Source organism: Rhinopithecus bieti, unplaced genomic scaffold, assembly GCF_001698545.2.
Source record: "Rhinopithecus bieti isolate Rb0 unplaced genomic scaffold, ASM169854v2 scaffold_17826, whole genome shotgun sequence".
Taxonomy (NCBI): domain Eukaryota; kingdom Metazoa; phylum Chordata; class Mammalia; order Primates; family Cercopithecidae; genus Rhinopithecus; species Rhinopithecus bieti.
The window spans coordinates 233,811-252,539 of NW_016809016.1; the positions used below are offsets into that span (position 1 = coordinate 233,811).

Sequence of the window (18,729 nt, forward strand, 5' to 3'; positions counted from 1 at the left end):
AAAAAAAAAAAGATCCAAAGCAAATATCACAACTCATCTAGGTTGGTTGCTGGGGTGGTATTCATTCTCTATTGCTACTCTAATGAATTCCCACATGCATAGTAACTTCACTCAAACTGACTATCTTGCAGCTCTGGAGGTCAGCAATCCAAAAGTCGTGAGTTTCATGGGGCTAAAATCGAGATGTCACTGGGACAAGCTCTCTCTGGACCCTCTAGGGGAGAATGAGTTCCTTTGCCTTTTCCAGCTTGCACAAGCCACCTGCATTCCTTGATTTATGGCCCTTCCTCCATCTTCAGAGCCAGCTGGTACATCTTCCAGTCTCACTCTGACTCTGACTCTCCTGCCTCCCTCCTGCAAGGACCTTTGTGATTTCAAATCCACCCAGATAATCCAGGATCATCTCCCCATCTCAAGATCTGTTCAATCTGTTCAAATTGATCTGTTCAATCAATTTGCCGTATAAAGTAATATATTCACAGGCTCCAGGGATTAAGAAAAGGGCCTTTTGGGGGCAGGGAGCCTTTATTCTGCCTATCATAGACGGTTGGAAATAATAATAATAGCAATAGTATCACAATAGCAAAGATAGGGAATCAACCCAAACGCCCATCAACAATAGACTGGATAAAGAAAATATGGTACATATACACCATGGAATACTATGCAGCCTTTAAAACGAACGAGATCGTGTCCTTTGTAAGGACACAGATGAAGCTGGAAGCCATCATCCTCAGCAAACTAACACAGGAACAGAAAACCAAACACTGCATGTTCTCAGTCATAAGTGGGAACCGATCAAGGAGAACACATGGACAAAGGGAGAGGAACAACACACACCAGGGTCTGTTGGGGGCAGGGTATGGATGGAAGGATGGAAGAGAGATCAGGATAAATAGCTAATGCATGCGGGGCTTAAAATCTAGATGACGGGTTGATACGTGCAGCAAGCCACCATGGCACACATTTACCTATGTATCCTGCACATTCTGCATATGTATCCCAGAACTTACAATAAAAGCAAATTCAAAAAATAGTGATAATAGCAATAGTAGCTCTTATTGAGTGCTTGGGATATTTGCCAGGTACTGTGATACCCAAAGTATGATACATACTCCCCTAATCCTCATGAGAGTCCAGTGTAATAGGTACCACTATTATTCTATTTTACAGATGAATGCAATGAAAAGCTAAGTAACTTGTCTATGGCCACAAATCTGATAAGAGGCATAGCCAAGATTTGAACCCAGGCAGTCAGACCCTAGATCCTTTGCTCTTGAGTATGTGGAGTTTGTCATATTATTTTCTAAACCAACATCAACGTTTAAAATAGTTAATAATGGCCGGGCACAGTGGCTCAACCCTGTAATCCCAGCACTTTGGGAGGCTGAGACGGGCGGATCACGAGGTCAGGAGATGGAGACCATCCTTCCTGGCTAATGTGACAACCCCGTGCTCATTACTAAATAAAAAAAAAAAAACTACAAAAAAGCTAGCCGGCGGAGGTGGCCGGCGCCTTAGTCCCAGCCTACTCGGAGCATGAGGCAGAGAAATGGCGTGAAACCCGGGAGGCGAGTCTTGCAGTGAGCCTGAGATCCGGCCACAGCACTCCCCAGCCTGGGTGACAGAGCGAAGAACTTCCGTCTCAAAAAAAAAAAAGTTAATAACAGGCTGGACTCAGTGGCTCACACCTGTAATCTCAGCACTTTGGGAGGCCGAGGTGGGAGGATCTCTTGAGGCCAGGAGTTCAAAGCTACAGTATGACCTATGGTCACACCACTGCACTCCAGCCTGGGCGACAGAGCAAGACCCTGCCTCAAAAAATTAATTCACTTAACTAAAATAAAATAGTTAATTATAATACTAAGATGGTCACAATGTAGCACAAAATGAAAAAGGCAGATTACTAAAGTACATTGCGAAAGCATTACATGTTGTGAAAATGTCTTGTGAATATGTTTTGTGGGGAAAAAAGATCTGGACACCAGGTGTTAACACACATCTGTCTGGGTGGTGGGGCGCAGTGGCTCACACCTATAATCCCAACACTTTGGGAGGCCAATGCGGGCAGATCTCTTGAGGTCAGAAGTTCAAGACCAGCCTGGCCAACATGGTGGAACCCCATCTCTACTAAAAATACAAAAATTAGCCAGGCGAGGTAGAGGGTACCTGTAATCCCAGCTACTCGAGAGGCTCAGGCTAAAGGGTTGTTTTTCTCACCCAGAAGTAGGTTAAAATGTGTCTACTAATGAATGTATATTACTTCTATAATGAGGGGGAAAAAGCAGTTGTTTTAATTAGGAGAAATATGCAAGGCCGGAGGGAAGCGGCCCAGAGCTGTCTAAACAGGAAACTGGTGTAACGTTCACTCTCCACCACCCTGGGCTTGGGCCCTTCTTGCCTCCCCAGGGACACGGGCCTCCTTCAGCCGTGCCACTGGCTGGTGTAGGGGCTTTTCCCACTGGCGGAGGCTGGTGGCAGGCCAGGGACAGCCTGGAGTGGCTGGAAGTCCTGAGGAGGGAGACACCTGGCCGATGAAATCCAGCCCAAGCAGGAGCAGAGAAGACGCAGTGGGATCCCTGAAGTCCGAGGCCAGGGGGACAGCCCCTCCTCCACCTCTTCTGAGTTCTGTGGGGTCTCCTCTTCCTGCTGCACATGCTTTCACCATGCTCTGCCTAATTTTGCTAGTTTCCATTCTACAAATTAGTAAGTTCCCATTTCTTTCTTTCTCAGAACAAAATCCTTCTTCACACACACAGATACTTCACCTCCCAAAACTCTCGCCTACCCCTGGCCACCAGCACAACTTGTGTAAATGAAAGCAGCACCTTATAGCTTCTTCACAACGACGCTGTGACAGTGGAGAGGCCCCCAGGCTGTGAAGTGGCATCACCACTGATTCTAGTTCCAGAACTTCACCATCACCCTGTCGACGCTCCTTCTCCAAGCCCAGGCCTCCCCAGCCTCCCAGAAGAGCTGGGCTGCTTTTCTATCCAGGCTCAGATCCAAGGGCCCTTTTCCCTAGAAGACCCCTAGCTGTGTGCTACAGAAGAGCAGGAGGAGGACACCCCCTACACATGCGAGCTATGTCTCGGCCTATCCCATATACCCCACGCAAACACAAATGCAAGCACCTGCTGCCTGAGGAGACATATGGCAGCATGGGTGGGAGGCACCCTGTGTTAAGTACATACTGGACATGTGACGATCACCTACAAATTTAATCCCACCAGTGATCTGATGGGGTGAGCTCCACTATTACCCCATCTTATCGATAAGAAAATTGAGACTAAGGCTGGGCACAGCGGCTCACACCTGTAATCCCAACACTTTGAGAGGCCAATGTGGGTAGATCACTTGAGGTCAGAAGTTCAAGACCAGCCTGGCCAACATGATGGAACCCCATCTCTACTAAAAATACAAAAATTAGCCAGGCAAGATGGAGGGTACCTGTAATCCCAGCTACTCAGGAGACTGAGGCAGGATAATTGCTTGAACCCGGGAGGCGGAGTTTGCAGCGAACTGAAATTGTGCCACTGCACTCCAGCCTGGGGACAGAGTGAGACTCCATCTCAAAAAAAAAAAAAAAAAAGACAAAAGAAAACTGAGACTCAAAGAGGCCAAGTAGATTGCCTAAAGTCACATGGTGACTAAGTGCCAGGACCAAGAGTGGAGCCATGGTGATGGTGTATGGTTAAAGAGGAAGTTGTCACAGAGATGCCCTATCTCAACCTCAGATACTGCCATGGTTAGGGAGCAATGGGAAGTCCGGCGCTGAAAGGGGCAGCCAGGGCCTTTTCCTGATTCATTTGTTGACCAGGTATCTGAGGAGCACGAGCCAGATATGGGCCAGGTGCTGGGAAGTCCCCCCGATGAGCAGAATGGACAGGGTCCCTGGCCTCCCAGCACGCATAGTCTGTGGGTCAGGACTGCCGAAGACCTGGCCCCAAGATCACGCCTTGCATGAAAGCAGGAAAAGTCAACCCCAGGATTTCTGATTTCAACTCCAAACTGCCCAGCACCTAGGTCTCTTCATCAAGACAAATCACAACACATCATTTTGCAAGCCTGGTATGCAAAAACCTATGTTTATATCTAAGACGGACTGGGGGCAGGTGGTGGAGATAATTTTTTTTTTTTTTTTTCAAAATGATTCAGCAAGGGACATCTTTAACTAGATCCCTCCCCCAACTCAGCACAAACCCTAAGACATTGGACCTGCACTGACTTGTCAGGAACTCCAAATATACCTGCATTCCCAGAACTTGGTGCTATTTCTAAGGACAAATGCTGCCTCCCTCATTTACCCACTATACTGTATTCCCTCTTACACCCTCAGGGCCCAGGCCAGAACGAACGCAGCTAGAAAATAACATGACGCATGGAAGAAAGCAAGGGCTCTTAAATTCCATGATGACAAACCACAACCCATCCACAGTATCAGTGACCAAATGGGTAGGTCAATCCCTGTACTCACCCCATTGCCCTTAGGCCCCTGTTACATGAGAGTGCATTTGTGTGTTAGGCCTGCCACTCACGAAATACCAAAAACTGGGTGACTTAAACAACAGACATTTGTCTCACAGTTCTGGATACCAGAAGTCCAAAATCAAAGTGTCGGCGAGACTGGTTCCTCCCGAGGGAGAACCCCTGGTGTTCCTTAGCTTGCAGATGCATGACTCAGATTTCTGTGTCTGTCTACACATGGCCTTCTCTCCCTGTGTCTCTCTCCTCTTCTCATAAGGAAACCAGTCATTCTGGATTAGGGCCCACTGTATTCCATTATAACTTCATCTCAACTAATTACATCTGCAAAGACCCTCTTTCCAAATAAGATCACATTCTGAGAATGGGGATTAGGACCTTGACATATGAAACTGGTAAGGACAATTCAATCGTAACAGGCACCTACCACAGCCCAGAAGGAGCCAGACGATATCTTCTTACAGGAGACCACATCCAATCCATCCCCATGCCCAGGAAAGACTGGTCGTGCCAGGGGATACTGGTCTCCAAAGCAGGTCACTCATGTGCGCTGGCTTCAAAAGGCAAGGCCCATAGGAGACCTCTCTCTCTGGAGTCCATCCTTGGGAGGTTGCAAAACCAAAGCTGTCACTGATGGGGTAGCAACAGAAAACCAAGGTTTGGAGACAGGCTGTGCTGGGGAGGGGAGGGCCACAGCTGTGAGAGACACCCAAGAGGGCAGATGAGGCTAAGAGACATTGCCATCAGCAGCTCTTGTTACAGACGGGAAAGTCCTCAGTGCCAGTGGCTCACCACTTCCGTTTCCATGCAGCCCAGCAATGAGACTGTTCATTCTCCTGGATTCCTACAAGACCCCCAAACCCTTACAATCGTCCTACTTATCAGCCTTCACTGGGGCACCTACAGCTGCCTCTGTACCCTCCAAACTTAGGGGTTGCATAAGAGCCTGGAAGGATGCCCCCCAACTTAAGTCCTGTTCTTCCAGCATGTGGCTAGGGCATGTTTCCCAGCATCCTTTGCACTTGGTCACATGCCAAAGTCTGTTCATTAGAAGGTGGGAAAGGGTCAGGCACAGTGGCTCATGCCTGTGATCCCAGCACTTTGGGAGGCCAAAGCAGGAGGATCACTTGATCCCAGGAGCTCAAGGCTGCAGTGAGCTGTGATCACACCACTGTACTCTAGCCTGGGCAATATGCAAGACCCTGTCTCTTGGGGGAAAAAAATAAAGCAGGTGGGAGGAAAGAGATACATCCACTTCAGGTATGGCCCATAGAAACCTCCAACCCCCTGAGCCATCCGCCGCTCTTCCTCTTCCTCCATGCAGTGGTCAAAGGATTCTGTGGTAGCCTCCAACACCTTTGGAGATGATAGCACAGAGTCCCATTGTGATCAGACAGCAGAGTCCCACCCCCCAATCCCACTGGATCATGACTTGAGAGATAAACTTATAGGAAGAAATAACTTGTTACTGCAGTTAGGCTACCTTCACTAATAGGAAAGCTTTGTTGCTATGCCCTATACCAGAATGCTCTCCCCACAGAGCTTCCATGGCTCCCTCCTTCTCATGCTTCAAGTCTCAGCTCAAATGTCACCTCTACAGAGAGGCCACCCTAAGGCCTTCCCCAGCTAAGCTAGTGTTCCTGGCTAATGACTCTTTATTACAGTACCCGGTTCCTTTCCTTGCTAGCATCCATCACAATCCAACATGATTGAATGTGTTACTTTGGCTTTTTCTGCTTTCCCTACAAGATTGTAAGATCCTCTAGAGATCTTCAGGGTCCTGTTCCCTACTTTATCTCCAGTGACAAGCACATTGCCCAACACACATCAGGTCCTCTTTGAGTATTTGCTAAATCAACAAAAGAACAAATTCTAAGAATATTCTAAGGTTGTCATCCAGGATAGAAGACGACTCTTGAATAACAAGACAAGCAATTCCTCAACTATCCAGCATAAGAGTAGGGCTATAGCAACATCAAGAATAAAAAGGTCAACTCTACTTTTCACACTGGCAGGCTCCAATATAGAGGACACATGCCCTATGGGGTGCAGGACAATCCCTTGGGTGTAGGAAGGAAAATCCTCACATAAAAGGAAGATGTAGTACTTATCCCATCCTTTCTATAATGCCATCTGCCTTTACACTGGATGATGATGATGATGATGATGACGACAATGACAGCAAGAGCAAAAAATACTTAAGCACATCTTAAGTGTGCCAGACACTATTGAAGCATTTTACCTATATCACGTCATTTACTTCTCACAAGAGTCTTATGAGGTGTGTTCTTCAATTCTTCTCATTGTATAGATGAGGAAACGGAGGCCCAAAGAGGTGACATGAGAGACCCAAGTTCACACCCCTACCAAGTGGCAGGGCCAGGATTTGATGGCCTTTCTTTATACCATCACCGCATACCAATAACTGAAAGGCAAATAAGTCTATGGGCACTTCAGGCATTGGTTGGGTCTTATTTCTGATGAGATGCTTCACTGTAGGAGCTTGGGGACCACCCTCAGACAATGGATTTCTTCTTAGGAGATGCCAGCAAGAAAATATTATTATTCATTTAGTAGTAGTAGTAGTAGTAGTAGTAGTAGTAGTAGTAGTAGTAGTAGTATTTTCACATTTATTTCAAAAACATTTTGATAAAATAACAACTTTCAAAAACTTTCATTTTTTCCATGAAAAGAAGTCCAAGAGTGGATTTCAGGATGAGCCAAAATACAGCAAACTCTCGCTTCGGCACCCTTGTCCACAACAGCACTTTTCCAGGCTGTGTTTGTGGTCTTTTCCTAGTATCCCCCATCTCCCCACTAATCCGGCACCTCTAGGATGAGCACCGCGTCTCCCTGCTCTTGGTACTTCCAACACCTGGCAGAGCAAGTCCTCTGCACACATAAGGAATTCATGTGTTTCCATCCTGCTGTCACGAAGAAAGTCTAAACGAAGCTGCCTGGTCTCAGGCAGGGTGTTCATGACACACACAACTGATACATCTTTGAGATAATTTAGGAGAAGAAAACAACACAGAACAGGAAGAAGACTTGAGACTGAGAGTAGGAAAAACAAGTTCAAATTGTAGCTCTGCCCTTTCCTAAACTTGGACATGTCACCTCATCTCCCCAAGACTCAATCTCTTCATGAAAAAGCAGGGATAGCTCCCCTTCACTGGACCACTGTGGGAATTAAGGAGTTCTCTTTGATGTGCTTTCACAGAGACTAGGACACAGTGAGCATTCATGAGAAGAGGCTGTCATCAATGGTATCACTATTACCATTATTAAGTGGGAACCCCAAGAACCTAATACTAAGGAAAGAGACAGCTCCCACGTTTGAGAATCCCTCACTCATGGGCAGCCACAACTTGCCAAAAATAAGCAGACAGAGAAAATATGCCTAAGCAAAAGTGAAAGTGGCAGGATAAAAAGCCTATTCAGTTAAGATGGACGCAGTCCAGGCCCTCAAAGGGGCCCATCACCACAGCTGACCCTAAAATTCCAGACCCACAAACAGGTGGCACCACATTGGCTCCTGAAACAAAATCCAAGCCTCTCAAATGGACAAGATGCAAGAGGACACCTAGGGCTCAACTCAGAAAGGCCCCAGAGCAGACCCCTTTCCACCCAGAGACTGCTCAACCGCGTCCCTCAGAAAGGAAGGAAAACTAACATGCCCAACAGTGCCACAAGCTCCGTCCCTACATTCAGAGACAACCAGCTCCTTAACTCTATGCAGAAGGCCGGGGATGGAAGGAATCCCAGCATCATCTTATCCAAAACCCCTGGAAAGCAACAGGGAACCTGGAAGCCAGGAAGTGAGGTGGTGTGCTTCAGACTCAGTCTTCTCTACCAGAGGCCAGGCCTTAGGGGTCTTCACCAGGGGGCCTCTTTTTCTTTCTGGTCTTATTGTATTAAGTTTCTATTATACAATATTTCCCACATCTTAAAAAGTACATACAATAAAATCCATTTAATTCTCACCCAGTAAGACAGAAACTACTATTATCTCACTTGACAGATATGGAAACTGAGGCACAGAAATATAACGAAAGAATTAGCATCCAGTCACACTTCTAGTAAGTGGCTGATATGGTCTGGCTGTGTCCCCACCCAAATCTCATCTCGAATTGTCGTTCCCATAATCCTCATGTGTCGTGGGAGGTAACTGAATCATGGGGCCGGTTACCTCCATGCTGGTCTCATGATAGTGAGTAAATTCTCATGAGAGCTGATAGTTTTACAAGGGGCTTCCCCCTTCACTCAGATCTCGTTCTCCTTGCTGCCACCATGTGAAGAAGGCTTCTCCTTCCACCACGATTGTAGGTTTCCTGAGACCTCCCCAGGCATATTGTGATATTGTGAGTCAATTAAACCTCTTTCCTTTATAAATTACTCAGTCTTGGGTATGTCTTTTTTTTTTTTTTTTTTTGAGACAGAGCCTTGCTCTGTCACCCAGGCGGTAATGCAGTCATGTGATCTCTGCTCACTGCAGCCTCCGCCTCCCAGATTCAAGCAGTTCTCTGCCTCAGCCTCCCAAGTAGCTGCGACTACAGGCGTATGCCACTACACCCAGCCCCTACACCTGACCCCAGGTAATCCACTCGCCTTGGCCTTCCAAAGTCCTGGGATTACAGGTGTGAGCCACTGCACCCAGGCTGGAGTATGTCTTTATTAGCAGCATAGGAAAGGACTAATACAGTGGCAGAGCAGGGATTTGCATCACAAATCAGGATTGAGAGTCGACATGTTCATATGGGAGCTTGGCTGCTGGTGGCCACCATCAGTTCCTGCCTACTGTCGATGTGTATGCCATTCCTTCTCTAAGAGAGAAATTTCCTTTCCTTGAAGCTGAGCTGAGCTTACTGATCTGAGTTGGTGCAAGTGATATCCCAGGATTTATGAGGCTGTCGTAAGAAGCCTATAGCTTCTGCCTGGGACTCTTCTGCTTGAGACCACCACATGGTAGATATTTGGTCAACAGTCCCAGCTGAGGCTGGGTGTGGTGGTTCATGCCTGTAATTCCAGCACTTTGGGAAGCCAGGGTGGGCAGATCGCTTGAGGTCAGGAGTTCAGGATCAGCCTGGCCAACGTGATGAAACCCCATCTCTACTAAAAATACAAAAATTAGCTGCATGTGATGGTACACACCTGTAATCCCAGCTACTCAGGGGGCTGAGCTGGGAGAATAGCTTGAACCCAGGAGGCAGAGGTTGCAGTGAGCCAAGGCTGTACCACTGCACTCGAGCCTGGGTGACAGAGATTACATCTCAAAAACAAACAAACAAAAAATAGTCTCAGCTAAGCCCAGTCTTCCAGCCATCACCACTAAGGTACCAGATGTATGAGTGAAAATTCCGGAACCTTTGAGGCCAGGTGACACCAAATGACCTCAGTCCAGGCTACAAAGAGTAGAAGAATCACCCAGCTTAGCCCTGCCCAGGTCTATGACCCACAAATCTACTTGTTTATATTACATGACACCCATTACTCTCACAGGATCAGGGCAGCCATCCCTAACTACCTAGCAAATCTGTCTCAACTCCACCCAAGCAGCTCTTCCACAATGAGCCCTCCCCATTCCTCACCATCTCCCCCACACCCCAATGGACAAAAGCCTTCCCTCCTCATACCATACCCAATGAAAACTTCCACTATGGTACTAAGCACGCAATCCTGCAAGGGTGAGTTTGAGTCTGTCTCCCCCTCTTGCAGGCTGGGACTCCATTCTTCCTCCTCCCTCTCTCTGAAGAGTTTAGCACTCAATATGATGGCAAACATGTGCTGAACAAATGAGAAAGTTCCAACAAAACAGGGTTCAGAGCAAAACCCTATTTTACCCAGTGACATTTTATTGCTGTGAGCAAAGCAAACACATGACTCTACGGCAGTTTCTCAACTCCTGCACCACTGACATGTTTGCTGGATCACTCTCTGTAGTGGGGACTGTCCTGGGCACTGTAGAACATTTAGCAGCCTCTCTGGCCTCTACACACTGGATGCCAGCAGCACCCTGTATCCCAGGTGAGAAAATCAAACACATCTCCAGACATTGCCAAATGCCCCCTACCTTGGAGTAGGGAGGAGGAGGCAAAAATCACCCTGGTTGACAACCACGCACTGCTTTAGACAGTAGGATCCAGTGTTTTACCCAGGGCTGCAGAGGGATTGTAACACCTGTCCAAAAGTCACACACCACTTGCCAACTATTCCAAAACCACGTGCTGGTGCTCCTCTCATGTGCACCTGCCCCTGAAGACCCCATAGTAATCAGCATGTTCCTGCTAACCAGAACCCCGTGAATGAATTGCCAGAGCTGGGAGTTCTTCTTGAGATGAAATGTCACCCTTCTCAGCAGGAGATTGAGCGGTGACACTGACAGTCCCCACCCAGGGCCTGAAGGCCTGCTCTCTCAAGGTGTGAGGGGGAAGGACCATCTATAAGCTCTTCACACATAATTGGCTTTCCTTGTCACTTCAGCAACAACGTCATCTCAAACAGGACCTCCACCAACAACGTCATCTCAAACAGGACCTCCACCAACAACGTCATCTCAAACAGGACCTCCACCAACAACGTCATCTCAAACAGGACCTCCACAGTGTGCTCAAAGATGCAAATCCAATCACGTCGTCCTTCTTCTGAAAACCTGAGAATGGACCCTACTCCCCCGCAGTCCAAACCCCTAAGCAAGACTTTAATTCCCTACACAGGCTGGACTCTACTAGTTAGCAACAACAGCAAAAATCACGACAGTGGTGGTTCCCAACAACTGAGTGCCTGTCACATGCTATGAATTCAGCTGAGCCTCTCTGATGCATCTTCTCATTTGCTTCTTCCCAACCATGACCCTGTGGGGTAGACACCAGTGTTATTTCCATTCCACAGATAAGGGAATTAAAGTTCAGAGAGTGGAGGTAACTTGCCCAAGATCACACAGCAAAGTTCATCCAATGGCACTGGAAGTCAAGCCCCGCACTGCTCATATCTGATAAAGCAATATAGGCTCCATGAAGATTTGAATCCAATTTAATAACTGCTATATCTCTAGTGCCTAGGGCAGTGCCTACAGCAGGCATTCAAATGGCAGAGGGGAGGCAAAGGAGAGGAGCAAAGGTGGGAAGGGAAGGAGAAAGAAAGAGAAAGTGGCAGGGAGAAAAGGAGGGAGAGGAGGGGGAAGGGGAAAGAAGGGCAGTTTCTCTCCAGTGGCATAAGTGTGAAACCTGCCTAGTTACCAGACCATCTGGGGGATTTATTATAATACAACGCCCCAGCCAAAGTGGTGAAATATCATCATTCTTGGTCACTCCAGGGAGAAAGAAGAAGGAAACAAAGAGGCTGAACAGATACACAAAAGAATGAATTGAGGCCAGGCATGGTAGTTCCTGTCTGTAATCTCAGCACTTTGGGAGACCAAGGTGGGAGGATCGCTTGAAGCCAGGAGTTTGAGACCAGCCTGGGCAACATAGCAAGACCCTATCTACACAAAAGTTAAAATACTAGCTAGGCATGGCGATGCTCACCTGTAGTCTCAGCTACATGGGAGACTGGGCAGGAGGATCACTTGAGCCCAGGAGTTCACAACTACAGTGAACCATGATCAGGGCATTGCACTCTAACCTGGGCAACAGAGCAAGACCCTGTGTCTAAAACAGAGAGCGAGAGTAAGAGAACGCACCCACATAAGCGAGTGCAGTGATATTACTTAGCAGAAGGGGAAAATGACAGGGCATAGATTTCAAGCCAAAATCCTATCTCATGCCCATCAAAATGAGATTCAGAAGAAGGTTCCAATATGCTCTACTTTCTTTTATATATATATTTATTTTATTTTACTTTAAGTTCTGGCATACATGTGCAGAACGTTCAGGTTGGTTGCCTAGGTGTATACACATGCCATGGTAATACCTCATACTTTCAAGATCCTCCCTGGGTGTTTGATGGGCAGCTAGGCTTGGGATGGGCAGGTTGAGAAGAGAAAGGAACAACCTGCAGTCCACTCTCAATGTAGCCCACCTGTATTTACCAGCAGTGCCAACCCTCTCACCCCTTGTGGGGGAAGGGAGGGTGGTCACCCCAGCTGCAACAGGTTTCTGGGCCACCTGGGGGTGGAGCTGACCAATGCAAACAGTGGAGAGGGAAGATGGCTACCTCCACATGGGCAGTTTCAAATCAGGGCTCTGGCTCTGTGCCACAACAGACCCACTTCGCTCCAAAACCAGGAGAAGCCTTTCAGAAAGCAATGTGATCACACTCATGATAGGATACATCAAATGAAGGATGACACCAAGCTACCAAAATCTACCTGTGGATGGCCAAGTTTAGCAGCCAGGCAGCATAGATGAGGGTACAGGCAACAGGTAGTTTTACACCTTGTAGCTGAAACATACAGTGGGGCAACCTCTTTTGCGGGGTGCTGCCAAATTTCCCTTTAAAGTTAAAATATGCCATACACTTCAGCTCAGAAATAAACCTCCAGGAAGCTGTCCTTCGGATACACCCATACATACACATGAAGAATAATGCAAGGATCACCCTTCTGTATCACTGAAGGGAATATAAATGGTGCAGCCACTTGGGAAAACAGTCTGACAGTTCCTAAAATGATGAAACTGAGTTAGCGTAAGACCCAGCAATTCCACTCCTAGGTATATACCCAAAAGAAATAAAAACAGACACCCACACAAAAACTTGTAGGGAAACATTCTTAGCAGCACTATTTATATTAGCCAAAGGGTGGCAACAACCCAAGTGTTCGTCAACAGATGATTGACTACATAAATTGTAGAATATCCATACAATGTATCATGATTCTGCCATAAAAAGGGAAATTTCTGATCCATGCAACCAAGAGGATGAACCTTGAAAAACGCTGAGTCAAAGAGGCTAGTCACAAAAGCCCACATATATATGATCCATTTCTATGAAATGTCCAGAACAGGGAGGTTTATAGAAACAGAATTAAATTTAATAGTGGCTTACGTCTGGTAGGGGGGATGAGGGGATGGGGCGATGGTGAAAGTTATTGGGTGTCATTTTGAGGTGATACAAATGTTCTACATTTGATGGTAGTGGTGCTTGTACATATATATAAATATACTAAAACCACCACACTATACATGCTGCATACAATGGGTGAATGCTATGTATATTATGTGAATTATGTCTTAATAAAACTATTATTTAAAAAAAAAAAAAAGAGTACAAGGCTGGATGAGGTGGCTTATGCCTATAATCCCAATGCTTTGGGAGGCCAAGGAGGGAGGATCACTTGAGCACAGAAATTTGAGACCAGCCTAGACATAGCGAGATCCCATCTCTACAAAAAAAAAAAAAAAAAAAAATTAAATTAAATTAAATTAAATTAAAATAAATTACCCAGGCATGGTGGTGCATTCCTATGATCCCAGCTACTTGGGAGACTGAGGCGGGAAGGTCACTGGAGCCCAGGGGGTTGAGGCTGCAGTGAGCCATGATCATGCCACTGCACTCCATCCTGGGTAACAGAAAGAGACCCTGTCTCAAAAACATTAAATTTGTTTAAAAAAAGAGTACAACGATAGTCACCTCGACTAATAAGAAAAGCCTGGAAATAGCACAAAATGCTCGTCTCTGGAGTTAAACTGTTACATTGAGGCCTGTGCCATTACATGTCATGTGTCAAAGAAAGAATGAGATCAATGTGTGCTGATAAGAAACCACTGCCAACATCATTATTAATTAACAAAAAGAAGTCAAGGTGCAGAAGTGTACAGGAGTTCCCATTTTTTTAACCCACACATTATGCAAGCATAGACTATTTCTGGAAGATAAAAGTAATTTGTAATGAGCTTGCCTCAGTAGCATGGATTAGGGGCTGGGGAGGAGAAACATTTGAGTTGACTCCTTAACCCCCAGGAATATCTATTTCAATTAAAAACTAGTTAATTCAAAACACAAATTAGAGCAAATCTTTGCAACTGAAAATTGCTTAAGTGCCTTTATTAGTTAAAAACAGTCTTAGAAACTTTAGGATCTGAACCAACAGACCAATCTAAAGGAGGTGGGGGAGGAAGGACACCTCTGCCAGGACTAGACCTGCATTTGAAAGCTACAAAACATTCAACAACTCACTCTCCCTGCTTGGAGACTAAAGCGAAGGCACCTCACTGCTGTGGTGTGCAGTAAAACACGGTAGCATTTGGTGACCAAGCTATGAGTTTCTGCAAGCTTGGGCTAGTTAGCCCTTAAGAGGACAGACGACTCGACCAGCTGTGGGAAGCAGACGATCCCTGATGCTGTCACATAGGGGACAGACCCACCAGGCAAGGAGGGCTGCCCGAATGTCGTTTCCAAGTTGGCTGACCCCGGCTTCTGTTATTTCACCAGAGCTGTCCTGGCTGAACCTCCTCCACCTGCTGTAAACCTCATCAGCGTCCCACACAAACTGGCAATGCTTTCATTTTTAGAATAAAAGAACACATCAAACCAACAACAACCACAGTAATGACAAGATAGGAAGGTGGACAGGTGCTCAGGCCAGGGCCCCAGAGGACGGGCCACAATGCCCCACCCAGTGAGTACTCACAGAAGCCCTCGATCTTGTCAGCGGTCTTGCTCCAGGCCACCTGCCGCGTCTCCATGATCACCTGGACGGTCCTCCGCTCAGGGGTGGACTTGCGGAAGCTGAACACAGTCATCACCGTCCCCAGCTCCAGGGCTCTCTTGATCTGGCTCTTCTCATATTCCGCAAGGGAATCCACATTGACCATGGTGGACATTGTGGGCCACTCCAGGGAGGAAGGAAGGAATCAGGACAAATCAGGAGGCTGAAAGGGCAGAATTAAAGAGTGAACTGACTTTAGTACAGAGGGGATTTAGGTAACAGGGCATGAACTTCAGGAACCAAAATCCTGTCTCATGTCAATCAGGATAAGTTTTAGGAGGAGGTTCTAGTGGCAAGGCATTGCTGGCCACTCAGAGAGCTCAGGCAGGACACAGAGGTTTAAATGGAAACTGAAGTGTGAGAAGAGCCCCTGGCCCCAAGGACCCCACCGTTACCTGGGCTTTGAATAACCAAATCACCCTGGCTTGGCAGTGACCTCCTCTCTCCCCAGCCACTCTTATCCTACAGAATATTTGAATAGCCAAAACAGCCCAGCCTGGCTCCTACCTCTCACCCCTGATCTCCAATATCCTTCTCTATCCTTTCTAGAGATTGCTAACCATCTCTTTACTTCCTAAGCAAAACTAAGAACACACACAAAAAATGAAATCAACAAAAACAAACCAAACCTTCAGAATCGTCCATGGAGACCTTGGAAAATGGTTCCTCTGCATAGAAATGAGGATAAAAGGCAGGAAATGTCAGCTCTTGGAAGCTTCAAGTTCAAACCCCAGAGAAGGTTCCTGCTGACTGTGTGGCTCTGCGTAGACTGCTTGACCTCTCTGTGCCTCAGTTTCAGCCTTTTTAAAACGGGAGTGTTCAGAAATGCACCAGCAAAGCACCTGGGGTGATGCCCAGCACCTAGCAGGTGTCCTTGATTGCTGTTTATGCTAGTGGGCGGTGTCAAAGAGGTGCTTGGGCCCAAGATCTTGGAGGAATCCTTTCGTGGACTCTCTCATGGCCACTTCCAATGCACCTCACCCTTTCACCGGCTCCTCCTAGGATCTCATACTTGAACTATTCTAATCCTGGTCTCCCCACTTCTTCCCTGACCTGCTAGGGTTAATTCTCAAACCCAGAGCCAGAAAGATCCTCTTAGAACATAAATCAAATCATGTCACTCCTCTGCTCAAAATCCATAGTCATTCCCTGAGCCCTCACTCTGTACCATCCCCTTATTCTGCCTCCCAAATCCCCAGAAACACATTGCCTGCCCCCAAAATAGGACTTAGAGTGAGGGAGCTCCTCAGGCCCTGGAGCTGAGCCACCAGGGACCCCCTTGCCAGCTACGCTGCAGCCACTACAAGAAGTCACTTAGATCCTCTGGGCTCATTTCCAATCCCACAAAAGAAGGTAACAGTATCCACCATCTAAATGTGTTTGTAAGGCTTAAACAAGATAATGTATCTCAGGCCCTTAAAACAATGATGCAAAGTCAGCACTCATTAGATTAAGCTATTGTTAAAATTACCATTATTTTTTCTGTTTCTTATCTCCTTCTTTCCCTCCAAGTCCCTGTAGATGCCTGGAGCTGTTACTCTGTAGCTCTCAAGGTTACAGAGTAGCACTAGAGAGACCTTTCCAGGATCTAAAGAGGAAGGAGTTCTGAGAAGCTGGTGTTCAGCCAGGGTTGTCTGCGCTTCCAGCCCGGCTCAGCCTCCTGCCAAGCTGCTCTGAATTTGTGCCTAGGTTCCCTCATCTGTAAAATGGAAGTTAAATGTCCACAAGGGGCGGCTGGGAGGACGAAAAGCTACAAGGTATGCACAGCCTGCAGCATTTAGCAGGGTCTCAGTTAACATTAATCAGGCACTGGGGAAGGCATTAATCAAATGTCAACTCTGTGCCAGGCACTGAGCTGGGGACTAGGATGCAAATGAGGGGAATGGGGAGGGGCTCAGGATTTGCCCTTTGCCCCCACCTCCCTCTACTGCACACCCATACCAAAGGCACCTCTTCGGCCAACCATACCAGCAACAGGAGATAATTACACCTGCCCTGTGCCCAGGTGGAAACAGACTAATTAACTGAGAATTCTAATGTGGTTACAAGTGCAGCAGCAGAAGCATGCATGGGGAGGCAGCGGGCAGACAGCATCACGAAGGGCCCCTAAATTTAATCTGGAGTGGGGCTAGGCACTTAAAGGACTCAGAAAAAGTTTTCAGGGGAAAAAAGCAGGCATCTGAATTCAATCTTCCAAAAAAGACGAAGCAGGAGGAACTGGCTTGAAGTTTAAGCAAAGACCGCGAGGCAGAACAGAGTATGTTAAATACCCTGCTGAGAGTTAATGTGCATCTTACCTTATCAGGAGAAACCTAAAACAACTTCCTGATCATTACCCAGGACAAAGGGATGAACAAGGTGCCCCCATGGCCTACTTTATCCCTGTTAAGCAGCCATTTATTGGGCCCCTCCCCAGGTGCCAAGCACCCGTCATGTCTGGTTCATGTTATTTATCTCAATGGGAAATACTGCAGGGGAAAACTGAAATCCCAAGAGGTCACATTACTTAATCAAAGTCACGTAGACCTGTGGCAGCACAAAGATCAAAACCCTCACCTGAGTCCCAAGCCCCCAGTCCAGAACCCTGTGGCAGAATTTGGCCAGATATTAACTGATTTGCCAGTACTTGCCCCTCTCAAAAGAGGTTAAGGGACTTATCCAAGGTCACACAGATAGAAAGTAGCTGAAACTGGATTTGACCCAGGTGCCAACCACAAAACTCTTCACTATGTTGACTGTCCCCAGCCATGCATCCTGGAGTTCCACACTCCCAGGTCTCTAGGTCATTGTCCACTGGAACATAAGTAGGAAATACAAGCCCCATTGTAACACCTTCAATTAGACAGAAACCAGGAAGGGACCAGGTTCCTCAGTTATTTCCTGCCCTGGATCTGGGAAGGCCTTGAACTTAACCTTCCCCAGGGTTCCAGTTACTTCCAGCTTGGAAGCCCAGTGGATCAGCTCAGCCATAAACACCAGCTCTTCCATGCTGCCTCTCACCAATTTTTTTTTTAATACCTGCTCACAGGTTGCCCTAAAAGAGCAGGGGTGGAATTTACACTCTTACGTACAGTGGCTGACACCGTTCCTTTGAAAACACTGTATCCTCTCGGTTGCTGCAGGGTGGTGTCAGGTGCAGTAGTAACGTCCCTTCAACTATTGGAGGGACCTTACCACTCAAGTATTTGCCTGTGCCCCATTTTAACAGAATTGTTTTATGGGATTTTGGATGAAATCCTGTACTGGCTTACCATGCAGAGAGCACTAAGGAGACAAAAACTTCTTTGATTGCTGGTTTGGGGTTCCTGTATCTCACGAAATGCCCTTCTAAAGAAGCTTATGAGATACAAGAACATGAACGAGCTCATGAGATACAATTGGAAACAGATCTTCATGGCCATAAGATTCTTGGAGTCCACCATTCAAATCCTGCCAGCACCCAGCTCAGGCCTCCGGCGTGCCATGCTTTAGCAACTATGGCAGGGAGGTCTCCAAGGCCTTGACCCCAGGGGAGTGCACCAGCCATCACAGCAACTTCCATTTTGCTTCTGCTTTTTCGTTGTTGTTTTTTTTTAAAAAAAAAAAAAAAAAAAAAAAAA

At 46.9% G+C, this 18,729-nt stretch overlaps 1 protein-coding gene across 1 annotated transcript in view; it reads right to left on the reverse strand.

Annotated features, from left to right (window-relative positions):
• Nucleotides 1–18,729, reverse strand: part of PLCG2 (phospholipase C gamma 2) — a 218,497-nt gene that overhangs the window by 173,453 nt on the left and 26,315 nt on the right. The window contains exon 2 of the mRNA XM_017888218.1: nt 15,053–15,293. Within this exon, the coding sequence (XP_017743707.1) occupies nt 15,053–15,245 (193 nt within the window). The 5' untranslated portion in view covers nt 15,246–15,293. The remainder of the gene's footprint in view (nt 1–15,052; nt 15,294–18,729) is intronic.